The sequence below is a fragment of the Mustela putorius genome, unplaced genomic scaffold, assembly GCF_011764305.1.
Source record: "Mustela putorius furo isolate JIRA1106 unplaced genomic scaffold, ASM1176430v1.1 tig00000721_pilon_pilon_pilon, whole genome shotgun sequence".
In the NCBI taxonomy this organism is placed as follows: domain Eukaryota; kingdom Metazoa; phylum Chordata; class Mammalia; order Carnivora; family Mustelidae; genus Mustela; species Mustela putorius.
The window spans coordinates 5,552,996-5,565,555 of record NW_025421456.1 but is presented as its reverse complement, the minus strand read 5'-3'; the positions used below and the strand labels follow the sequence as shown (position 1 = coordinate 5,565,555).

Sequence of the window (12,560 nt, the reverse complement as noted above, 5' to 3'; positions counted from 1 at the left end):
TGTGTTGTTCAAGGATCAGCTGGACATAGATTAATATACTTTATAAGTGGTTAGTCTAATATTATGAAAACAAGTTAGCAGGCTGCAAAATTACAACTTTACTTTTGGAAGACTGAAACAGGGAACAGAGAGTAACCAATTCAGGGAGCACTGTCATGAAAAGTCATGCAAATATTTGGACATATATGTTCGCTAAGAAAAAAATATATGTGTATAAAATCACAAGCCTTTGATACCATAAATCTCAAATATATCTTCTTTTGAATTCTGTTGAAAAGACTGCCTTTTAAAATTTTGTTTTAAATAATAATAACAACAAAAGAACATTAGGTGGAAGTTTAGTGTAATTTGTATAAATTGGTTATCATACTCTTTCAAAATTAGAATTTAACATAGGCATCTGTGTTTAATGTAAATATAGACTATAGGCTGTTTCAGTTAGTCGAAAATTAAGGATGGAAAGAAACCCAAATTAAGTAAGACTTTCTTGGATATTAAAACATAAAACTATGGAAATGGCAGAAGAAGCTACAGACTAAGAAAATGTTAGCTTGAGAATGAATTTTCGAAAATTAAAATAAATTCTCAATGGAATCTGATTCTTCCAGTATACATCAATATAAATAGACATTAGTGAGAGAAAAAAAAATCAACCTTCCATTTTGCATTTTAACTTAAGCCAGGGCTTTATTTTCTCACTTTTCTCTAGAAGGTAGATATAAAAAATTGTAAAAAAAAAAAAAATGACTCTGCTAGGAGTTAAATAAATCAATTTATTGTTGGGTTTGAGAAAATTAGGTATATTTATATGCTGGTGTTAGAGTATATAAATTATTTACCACTCAAAGATTTGGTTTCGGTATTCCATTTGATGAGTATATTTTTTTAATTAGTGAATATCAAAGAGGTTGCCATACCAGATTCAAAGACACAGTTTGAAAATCCAGTCTTGTAATTTAAGTTACTATTAAAAAGACTGTTTTATATGAAGGAAAGATGTCATAATTTTACAAAGAATTAAAGGACAGCCTTGAAATGCAAATTTCTAGGATTTGGAAAGTTCATGCTCTATTATCCTGTAAGAAGTCAGCAGCAAATTCTGTATTGTTCTCCACATATCTTTCTACTTAAAGTCTCATGTTAATGGCATAATGTTTATCAGAGAATGCAGCAGTTTGAATTACTCAAACATGCTTCTACTACAAAAAAATCTGATCTGTTGGTGCACCATGAAGGCAAAATTAGGTCATTAACTTAATACTGTAAGTCAATTAACAATTTTGTCAGAGTCTTGAGGCTTGCAAGTATACTGATAGGGCTTGCACAACGAAATGCAACCGTATGTTTGGAACACAAAAAGCCATGTTCTATTAAGATATGTTGTAATAGCAGCTGTTTACAAGAATAAACTGGTCTCATTGCTCTGATATTCATCAATTAATGTGTTGATATAAATTTTTTATCATAGATGGAAGGAAGTGTGCTTCGAGAAGTATAGGCTCTTAGAACTTGGAGAATGGGAACTACTGAAAAAGAAAATGAACGGATCACAGGAGGCCAGGGTATCCACAGACTTTCGAAGGTTATAGTTTAAGTTTACAAAAGAAATTTAGCATATTATCTTCATGTTTGGGGCAGAAGGTATGCTGAGTTCATAAACTGAATCTGTTGTGATCACCAGTGGTCTTGGCAGCAAGGCTGTACATTTGAATTCCGTTCATTCCAAGAGAGCATTTTAATGCTGATTATGTAAAGCAGAGCTAAATTTATTCTCACCTGTTAAATTTGAACACCTATGAGAATACGATGATTTCTTAGATAATATTACATATAATTCTTAGAATATATTACATATACTGGATCACAACAATGACTATTTTTGGATCTATTGTATTTATACATAGATAGAAGGGAGACTGAAACTATCAAAGTTCAATTTATATCTAAGTTGATTATATTATTAATGAATATGATTTCCTAACATATATGTTATTTATTCTGAATATTTATGCTTACAAACTTTTTTATTATTTTAGTAGAAAGTAGTTTCTTCACACTGCTTATGTTTCCTATTATTGTGCAAAGAACTATGAAGATAGCTCATCTAAAGATCCTAATCGAATAGTATTATGTTTTTTACAGCAAAAGAAAGCAAATATCATGTTTAAGAGGAGATAGTAAGAAAAACAAAAGGGAAAAAAAACTGTTTTCCTTTTGTATTTTAAAACATGTACAAATACAATTTCAATGATACTACAGATGATGATGTATAATGACATACAATCCATCATAAGCTTACAAATATGTTTGTTTTCTGCAGAAAAAAAAGAATTTAAGCTCATGGAAGCCTCTTATTAATACTTTCATAAATTGAAAATTATATTTTAAAGAAAAGCAATGCATATAAGAAATGAGCCACTCTTTTGTATTTCACAGAAAATTTCGTTTCCCATCTATTCACTAGATTTTGTTTATATTCTATGATGTTCTGATCACATGATCACGGACAACATTCACATACAACTTGTGATTTTAAAAGAATGACTCAGTTACGACTCCCATCTTCACAAAAGCAAATGCTTGCCAAGTTTCTCAGTAAAATTACTATGCACACCCTGTATATAACTTTATATGTCTGGAAAAAAATTCTTATTTATACTGTCAAATGTCATAAAAGTGATGAATGGACAAATATCATCCTCTCCTGAAATATCAGGTCTTACTTGAGACCATAGGAAAACTTCTCCATATGGTAATAAACACTGGCATTACTCCAAAAGACACACCTAAAATGCATCCAGATGTGTGAAAGTGGATGGGAAAGGTTAAAGGGGCTATGAACTAACTCTGTTAGGAGAGACCCAGATTTGAAAATAAGCTCTATCTACATGCCGCATTTTACAGCACCATCTATTCCTCTGAATGACTTAATGCAGGATTGTGCTACAAGCAGTGGATACCTGGAGCAGGAAGACAAATGATAATTGGTTACTGACTACAATTGTGCTTTCTAATTAGTGTTCTATTAAGTGCAAGAAATGTCATTTGTATTGGAAAAGAAATACTGGATTTGTAGTTATTAAGTTGCTAATTTTCTCCAGAATCCCCTGAACTTCTGAGGCATGAATAATATGAAAGATATTTTCTTTTGATTTACTAAGGTATGTTGACAATAATGTAATTTCTGGTATTATTAAACCTTGTGAAAATCTTGAAAGTAATTTTTCATATGCTCTATACTATATTAAATCAATTCATTCTTTCTAACATGCTGTATTACAGTGAATCAAAGCTCCATTTATGATACAAAATTAAATTATAGAACAGTTTTTTAATAATGAAACATAAAGTGATTGTTACTGAATGTGAAGTGTCAGTATTTTTTTTTTCAATTTCCTTTTTGTTATTTTTCCAGTAACTAAGAAGAAGAGATCAGAAACACAAGTTATACAAACAAAATTCGTCCTTTCTAAATCACTCACTCATTTAAAAAACTCCTTATTTCACATGTATTATGTGATCCTATGGTTACCAACTTAAAATAAAATTTTAAAAATGTATATGATAAATTCATATTTCAGGAATATACTGGTGGCAATGTAGTAATAACTATATCCCTTCATATCTTTTTATTGTAGTTCTGTAATATTCATTTTTGTACTTATGCTCTTACAGGATGTTCACACTAAAATCTCTGTTCAGCTAACAATCACTCCCTGCAGGATTCTTAGGATAAAATTTTTGGTTTTCATCAGTGCATAAGCCACTCACTCTTCCAATCTTTCGAGCAGTTTCTAACTTTATGTGACACACACAGTGGTGGTAGTGGTGGTTGTGTGTTTGTGTTATGGGGTAATATCTAAGGATTATTTAAAACATAAAGTTAAGAAAATCTCACAGTTCCCGTTTGTAATGCTACAGACTTTAAATATCCTTGAAAAAGTACAGGTAAAAGTTCAAAAAGATAAATAGAACATAGGTGATTGGAAATAGTTCTGATGTCCAAAACACATTTCAGTATATATAGGGCTTGGGTAAAGCTTTACTAAAGCATTAGCACTTAATTAGCATTAATAAAAGTAAACTTAACTAGACTGAATATTTTAAAAACTTCATTCTATAAGGTACATGTATGCTTAAGTAAGAGTTTTGTTTTATGGTTCATTAGCTCTGATTAGCCACTTTAATATGTCTTGATGCATTTACTCCATCTTCCCTGAGTGAGGTTAGCTGGTAAAGACCACCTGGAAGGACTAACTCAAAATGATTCTTCAGGGATTACCTTTACAAAGAACATTAAACAGATAAAGACATTCGAACAATACATTCAGTATGGATTAAGATTTTGTCACTATGCTTTTTGTTATATTGTTTCCTATAAAACAAAATGAAGAAATAAAACTATCAGACTTGAATTATCTGCTAGTTTTACTGGATGGACTATGCACATAGAATTTAAAACTATGAATTACATGAATTCAAAAAATAGATTTGTATTAATCATTCAACTTTGTTTGTTTACATCATTCTTGATCAGCTGTGCGAATGAAGACTAAAATGAGCTCTGAAGAGGGGCAGTATGTAAAATTACCATAGTAATTTCAACTTAATTTTGTAACTTCCGGTAACTTTCCTAACAGAAAGAGGTTACAATCTATGATCTTTGTTTGGCAGCTCTGACTCTAGAGTCACAGAATGTAAGCTGAATTTTCTACATTCTTTCTATGCCAGATATTATCTCTTGATGCTCAGCATCATTTTTATCCTGTATTGCACAACCTGGAAGTGACAAAACTATCTTTTCCAGGAGGGCTCAGGCTTAGATTCTGCCAGTGGGTGAGAGCTGAATGACATTTGAAGAGTGAAGACAAAGCAGGGACTGTTCTGGAACTCGCTCATTGCAGGACTGCAGGTAGACAAGATGATTGGCAGTGGTTTCTTGAAATACCTACAGTGTTCTTATTGCTGAGGTTATTGGTGAACTTTCCCAAACTTCATTCTTAGTCAGTTTAAAGATTTTGCAAGCTATTTCTTAGCATTAAGTACCTTCTTACCTGGAAGTCTGGAAGTAATTTCAGTTCTTGACTAATCTCATACCAATATACTATCTCATATGCTTTTTGTGCATATCCAGTAGGATAGTGGACAAAAGTTCTTAAAAGATATCATGGGCTTGCCAGAATACTCCATAGCAAATATAAACCAATGTGTGAGGAAGAATCACATACATATAAAAAGAGGCTCTAGAGCCAAGCTCACAGTGAAAACCTATTTAGACCACTTTTTGTGCCATACTGGAGGCAGGTTATTTAATCTCTTTTAACCCATCAGAGACACAATATTTTGTGCCTTAATAATAATAATACAGTTTCATTGAATTTTGAGAAGAACTAAATGAATTACTAAATGAATAATAGTGTCTATGATGTAAAGAACTTTAAGCAGGGCTTTAAATAGCAACTTCATAAATGTTATGTATATTTCATAAGGAAAAGAGGGGAATTCCTAAAAGTTTCAATTACTACATTTAGAAAAGTACGCAATGTACATTTAAATGTAAAAAATCAAAGAAAGTAACAAACTAGAAGGACGTTATGTTGAAGAATTTGTTCTATGCCCAATCGCAAAGCAATATCTATGCTGAAATCAGCATATGGGACCTTTGCTCACACATTGGTAGCTCCCCTATTCTCTATCTACTACCAAATGCCTTCACACATTTTTCACTCTAGGACTAAGTATAAACTCATTTTAAATCTATGTGTGAATGAGTGTATTGTACTAAAATGGACAAAGAGATAATCTTTATTGCTGAATTCTCAAGAATTTGGGGGGTTGGAGCAGGAAAGACTAAGGATAATTTTCTAGAAATTCTGAACTGATTACATGGATCTAGCCCTATTGTTCAGGATGCGAAGAATACAGCTAGGGTAAGATCATACCTTGTACCAATGAGGTTTCTTGTCTTTGTAGAAACTCTGTGCTACACCCTATATTATTACCACTACTTAGCATGACTACTAATACTACTAAATTTCATTGCAGCTTATTGAATGCTGGACACTCTGGTAGGTGTTTTACAAGCATTATCTTATTTTATTACAACAAACTTAAAAAGATAAGTATGATTATTTTCATTTTGCAGATGGGGAAATTGAAGGTTAGCAAGGTTAAATGACTTCCCAAAAGCTATAGCTAAATCAAATAGTATAAAATCCTTTTATTCTTTTCATTACGTGTTATTAATGCTCCTCTTCCTCACTTATATTTCAAGGATATTATTTTATTAGTAGGCAAAACTTGTATGTTCTGCTTTGACTTATTCAAACTTGCTTTATGTCACCATCAAGCAATTTGATTTTTCAAATATGAAATCATAAGTATATACATGATGGGCACCTTTTTAAAAATATAATGGGGCACCTGGGTGTCTCAGGAAGTTAAGTGTCCAAGTCTTGGTTTCAGCTCAGGTCATGATCTCACGGGTCATCTGACTGAGCTCTGGTTGGGCCCCACACTCAGTTGGGAGTCAGCTTGAAGATTCTCTCCTTGTGCCCCTCCCCACACCATGTAGGTATGCTCTCTCTCTCAAATACATAAAGAAATCTTTAAAAAATAAAATAGCTAAATATATATTCTTTAAAAAAAAAAGATTTCATTTATTTGTCAGAAAGAGAGATACCATGCAGGGGAGCAGGAGGCAGAGGGTGAAGCAGGCACCCTTCTGAGCAAGGAGTCCAATGCAGAACTTGATCCCAGCACCCTGGAATCATGACTTGACCCCAAGGCAGACACTTAAACGACCGAGCCACCTAGGCATGCTGCCAAATGTATTTTCTTATAAAAACTTCTTTTTGAAGTATTATTCTGTGAACTATTTGCCAAATTAAAAAAAAATACATCCTAGTTTTACCTATCTCACTGGTATTTTAAATTGTGTTTGTAAAGACTGCAGAACAATCTAATCTAATATATATGGCCCAATACTATAGAGCACACAAATTACAGAAGAAACTTTCTCTCTCCTCAAGCTTATTAACAGCATAATATTTATACACATTTGAAGGTGTACCAACAACTGATCAGGTAACAAATAGATTTTGGATAGATAGATAGATAGATAGATGATAGGTAAATAGGTAGATAGATGATAGATGTAGAAACCAATAGAGATATTTGTAATTTGCACACCATATCTTATTAAGATGCCAAAGACTAGTGAAAGGTATTTGCTGTCCTATATTTTATTATGCTTCTAAAATGCCAAGGTTAATTATGCTTCAGTTTTGTTGCGGCTTACCAAAGAAGTCGGCTATTATGCTTTTTACCTGAGAGTAGAAATAACAAGGCGTTTTAATTTTAATCTTGAAACACTGCTTTTCCTCTGTTGTGACAGTGTGGATCATATTTCAGTAATAATGATGACAATGATCTTAAAAGATCATAAAAGTGGTGATGACAGAAGAATCAAACAGCACTAATTGTTAGCAGTTAATTAGGACATAAAGTAGTCTGGGTCTTAGGCTTTAAACATAGTATGTCCTTTAAACTTTGGAACACTCCCATTTGAAGGTATTATACCCTTTTTGCTCTTGTACAAGACACTTACCAGATTGACGAAGAGCTCAAACTCTGGAAATAACTGTGTAGGCTTATTACCTGACGCTGTGGCAAATCTGGGTTGCCTCAGAAAACTGACTTACCTGCCCTCTGCTTCAGCTTCTTTTCTGTAAAAACTGGAAAATAATTATCCTAATCTCATAGGTTTCTGGTAAGAAGTAAATAAAATAAATACAGATAAAGGGCCTACAACAGCATCGGCCAGTACTGAGTGTTTGAAACATGAGCTACGATTATGCCCGTTGTTAGAAAAAATCATTAAAAAATGACAAAATCCACTGGTTTCTGATATACTTGACACAGCTAAAGTCTTAGGGAAAGAGCCAAACACCATCATACCTGTGTATCCAGTTTTGCAAACACAGCTGAAGCTTCCTGGAACATTTTGGCAGACAGCACCGTTCTTGCATGGACCGGACAGGCACTCGTTGATATCTCTCTCACAGGCCCTGCCAGTGAAGCCATCTGGGCAGCTGCAGGAAAATCCTCCTACTAAATTGTGACAGGTCCCACCATTGTGGCAAGGTGATGGAAGGCATTCGTCTATATCTATTTCACACCAGCTACCAGCGTAACCTGGCAGACACTTGCATAAGAAAGGCTGCAGAGGTTCATTTGCCACAATGATGACAGGAAGACTCTCATGGCTCTTTAATACAGAGCTCACAGCCAGTCTTCTTATACAGCTCCCTCCGTTCTGGCATGGGCCATGAATACATGAGTCATGGTCCACAGATTCTACCTTTACTCCACTCTGCCGGAGAAGGAGCTCTTTGATGCTTTCAAAGAAGGTGGCTACACCACTGGGATTCACATACTGATTATTGTTCCGCTTCACGGCTGCTAAAAGAAATGTTTTATTGTTCTCCTCATATGCACCATAAAGTTGCACAGCAGTCCCTAGGCCTGTCAGTTGGGAGCCAGCAATGCGTAGAAAATGAAGGTAGTGGTTAGTCAGGAAGTCCTTTACTGTTGGAACACTGAGACGCAGTAGGATGCTGTTATCCACTGTAGAGTTAGAAAATCCAGCAAAGAAAACTCGGATATCGCTCGTGACTGTGCTGTGAACTCCATCATTGCTAAGGACAGTGAGATCAAATGTGCCATCTGTTGACCTCGGCTGTGAATTTAGATCACAAGTACCTCTTGGAATACTGAACAGGCTTGTAACTCCCGAAGTCAGGGAGCAGTGGAAGGTGTCTAGCACATCCGGATCCTGCGGCTTCACAGAACCCAAAATCCCACCAGGAAACAAATTGCCATAATAATTAACAAATATCTCCACGGTCCGAGACTGGGAAGGATTATCATTTTGGTCTATAACGGTGATATGCACGGTTGCTGTGGAAGACATTTGGGGAATACCAGAATCCCTGGTAATCACAGACAGATAGAAGTCTGCAATCTGTTCTCTGTCAATCTCTCTGGTTGTGCTCAGAATTCCAGCAGTGTTGAGACTAAAATAATTGGTAGCAGGACCTGTGCTCAGCAAGTAATAGGTAAAGGGACCTTGATTGGGAGGGAGATCGGGGTCAGTGGACTGAAGGGTCATCACCAGAGTTCCCGGCCGTTTGTTTTCCATAACTTCACCTTCGCTGATGGTCAGCATAGGTCCATTATCATTTATATCTTCGAGGGTAACTAGCAGGGAAGCACTTCCTGTAGCTGAAGGGGTCCCTGAATCAACAGCCAAAACCGTGAGATTATAGATAGGTAGGGTCTCTCTATCTAATTCCGCAGTAACAGTGATCTGTCCTGTCTGTGGATTAATGGAAAAGGCACCGTTTTCATTCCCTGATCCAATGAAGTAAGAGAACCTGCTCCAGCTGGGGACAGAGTCTGAGTCAAAGGCACTGACAAATGTCACATGAGTCCCGGTGGGGACTCCTTCACTGATCTGAACACTGTAGATATTTAAACTAAAAATGGGTGGGTCATTGGCATCAAGCACAGTGATGTTTACAGTGACCTCATCGATATCTGCACCCCTGATGCTACCAAAATTCTTGGCCAACACCTTCAAAGATACCCTTTCTTCTCTTTCCCTATCCAGAAGTCCAGAAACATAAATCTGTCCAGTCTTCTTATTGATCTGGAAACCCTTCTTTCGGCTGTTACCAAAAATCAAATAGTGTACCTCCCCATCAGTGCCCAAATCACGGTCACTGGCAAACACTTCTCCAACAATAGTGCCTTTAGGAGCTGCTTCTGAGATTTCAAAATAGTAAAGTTTGGAAACAAAGCGAGGCACATATTCATTCGTCCCTTTTAATTGTATATTAACAGTGGCAAAACTGCACCTTTCCTCATCAGGGACATTGAAGGCTTTCACAGTAAGATGGTAGCTCTGTTTGGTTTCAAAATCCAAGAAGCCTTGAGTGGTAATGACTCCTGTGTTAGGATCAATGACAAACAGGTCACTGTCAGATGACTGTACAGCATACGCAATCACTGCGTTGGTTCCAGAGTCAGCATCTGTTGCATTTAAGTGGATGACTGTTGTTCCACTTGGGGCATTTTCCAAAACAGTAGGGAAGTATTCATCAGGAAAGAATACTGGAGAATTGTCGTTCACATCTATCACATTTACAGTCACACTGCAGTAACCAGTTCTTGCAACCCATCCTCCATCTGTTGCGCTAACCGTCATTTCATGTTTCTGGCATAACTCATAATCAAGAGCTTTGGCTAGTGTTAATACACCTGTGGAGGAATTGATGGCAAAAATGCCTTCTTCATTTCCTGAAGAAATACTGTACCTAATCAAGCCATTCATGGCTGCGTCTCTGTCTCTTGCAGAAACAGTTCTGACTACGGCCCCGATACTGTGGCTTTCTGGGATGGTTGCACTCATGTGACTTTGAGAGAATTCAGGTGTATGATAGTTTTCCTCGGTGACAATTATTTGAACAGTAGCTTGGGATGAAAGTGGAGGGTTTCCTTTATCTCTTGCAGTGACAGTGATCAGAAAGTTTTGATTCAAGTCAGAAATGAGCGAAGATGCCACCGAAATCCACCCTGTACTATTGTCCAACTTAAATTTTCCAAACTGATTTCCACTAGAAATCAAATATTCCACCTCAGAATTCACACCAAAATCTCTGTCATCTACGGCAGTAACTTTGATTAACTTAGTACCAACTTTAACAGTTTTGGTGACCGGAGTGAAATATTTAGGTTTAAGAAATTGTGGTGCATTGTCATTACTGTCCACTGTGTTGATGGTAACTGTTGTCTCACTAAGTAATGAGGGATTACCTCGATCTGAAGATGTCACTATAAAACTATGTCTGTTGATGTTCACATTACTGAAGCCACTAACGTTCTGGTATTTTAAGACCTGTTTATTGAAAATCTCTCCAGTGGTGGCATTAATCCTAAAGTACTCTGACTGAGATTTTATAAAATAAAACACTTGTCCATTTGATCCCTCATCAGGATCTGTTGCAGATACCTGAGTCACTTTGGAGCCAATTTCAGGAAGTTCAGGGCAATCTAAGTAGTAAGAGGGTTTGCTAAATCTTGGAGCATTGTCATTGATGTCCATCACAAATATTGTCACATCTGTACTTACGGTCCACCCAGAATCGTGTGCAGAAACTCGGATTCTGTAACGGTCCGTATCTTCTCTATTTAAAGGTCTACTTATTACAATATCTCCTGTGCTGGGATTAATTGTAAATGGAAGACTTGTGTCTGTTATAGAATATCTACTGATTGCATTCATACCAATGTCTTCATCAGAAGTTGTGACTCGTGTAACTGTGTATCCTAACGGGGAATTTTCAGGAATATAGGCACTGAATATCTGAGAAAACCTAGGGGCATTATCATTTTCATCCAAGATGTTAATAATGACTTTTACTGAGGTACTCTGAGAAGGGGAGCCTTTGTCTGAAGACTTTATGGTAAGCACATACTGTGATATTTTTTCCCTGTCTAATGGCCGAATGCTTCTAATTTCACCAGTGGCATGGTTAATAGCGAAACTGTGTTCTTTGTTACCACTAACAATTTCATAATCTAACTGTCCATTGGGTCCACTGTCCTTATCCGTTGCTGAAACAGTAAGTATTTTGCGAGGAGAAAGATTTTCCAATATTTCAGATACAAATGGATCTTCCTTAAAAACCGGGGAATTATCATTGACATCTAAGACTGTTAAGTCAAGTTTCTCATAAGAGGATAAAGGAGGGAAGCCTCCATCCCTGGCTTCTATCCATATGACATATTTTTGTATCTTTTCAAAATCCAGAGGTTGACTAATGGATACCTGCCCTGTTAATTGATCGATTTGGAATGTATTGCCAAGGTTTCCACTTGCAATATAATAGGACAAAGGTTCTCCTCTCAAGGAGGACCCCGTAAGGGTGGTGACAAGAGTGCCGACTGGCTGGTTTTCAGGAAACATGAAAGTCTGTTCTTTGGCTCTGACTTTAGGGAAATCTGCCTTGTTCACAAATCTAACAGTCACTGTTGTAGAATCTGTCTTTGGAAATGAGCCACTGTCTTTTACATGTACAGAAAATGTCACTTCTGAAGCCCCATTTAGTGGTCCAGCTGCCATAATGGCTCCTCTCAGTGGGTCAATGTGAAATTTTTCAGAGTTTCTACCCGAAAGAGAATAATGCAGTTCAGAATTGGGTCCAATATCAGCATCTGTGACTGTAACTGCAAAGACGAAGGAACCTATGAAAAGAGGAAGTGTGCAGTTACAATCACACGAAACCCAAATAAAACATTTGCTAGTAGATTAATGTATACAAAATATTATATTGCTCCCTAATATCACTTTACTTTCTCATGATTACTGGGGGAGAACAGTAACTCCTATATTATCTCTGAAGTTCCGAAGTCAAATCTATTTAATGGTAGTCTTCAGGGACTGACCTGCCATTTTCTAACTAAAACCCATATGGTCTACTGGATTTAATATTTTT

The 12,560-nt window shown here is 36.1% G+C and overlaps 1 protein-coding gene across 1 annotated transcript in view; it reads right to left on the bottom strand.

Annotated features, from left to right (window-relative positions):
* FAT4 (FAT atypical cadherin 4) overlaps positions 1 to 12,560 on the bottom strand; it is a 179,044-nt gene that overhangs the window by 30,319 nt on the left and 136,165 nt on the right. Inside the window, exon 10 of the mRNA XM_004747947.3 lies at positions 7,960 to 12,309. Coding sequence (XP_004748004.2) covers positions 7,960 to 12,309 — 4,350 coding nt within the window. The remainder of the gene's footprint in view (positions 1 to 7,959; positions 12,310 to 12,560) is intronic.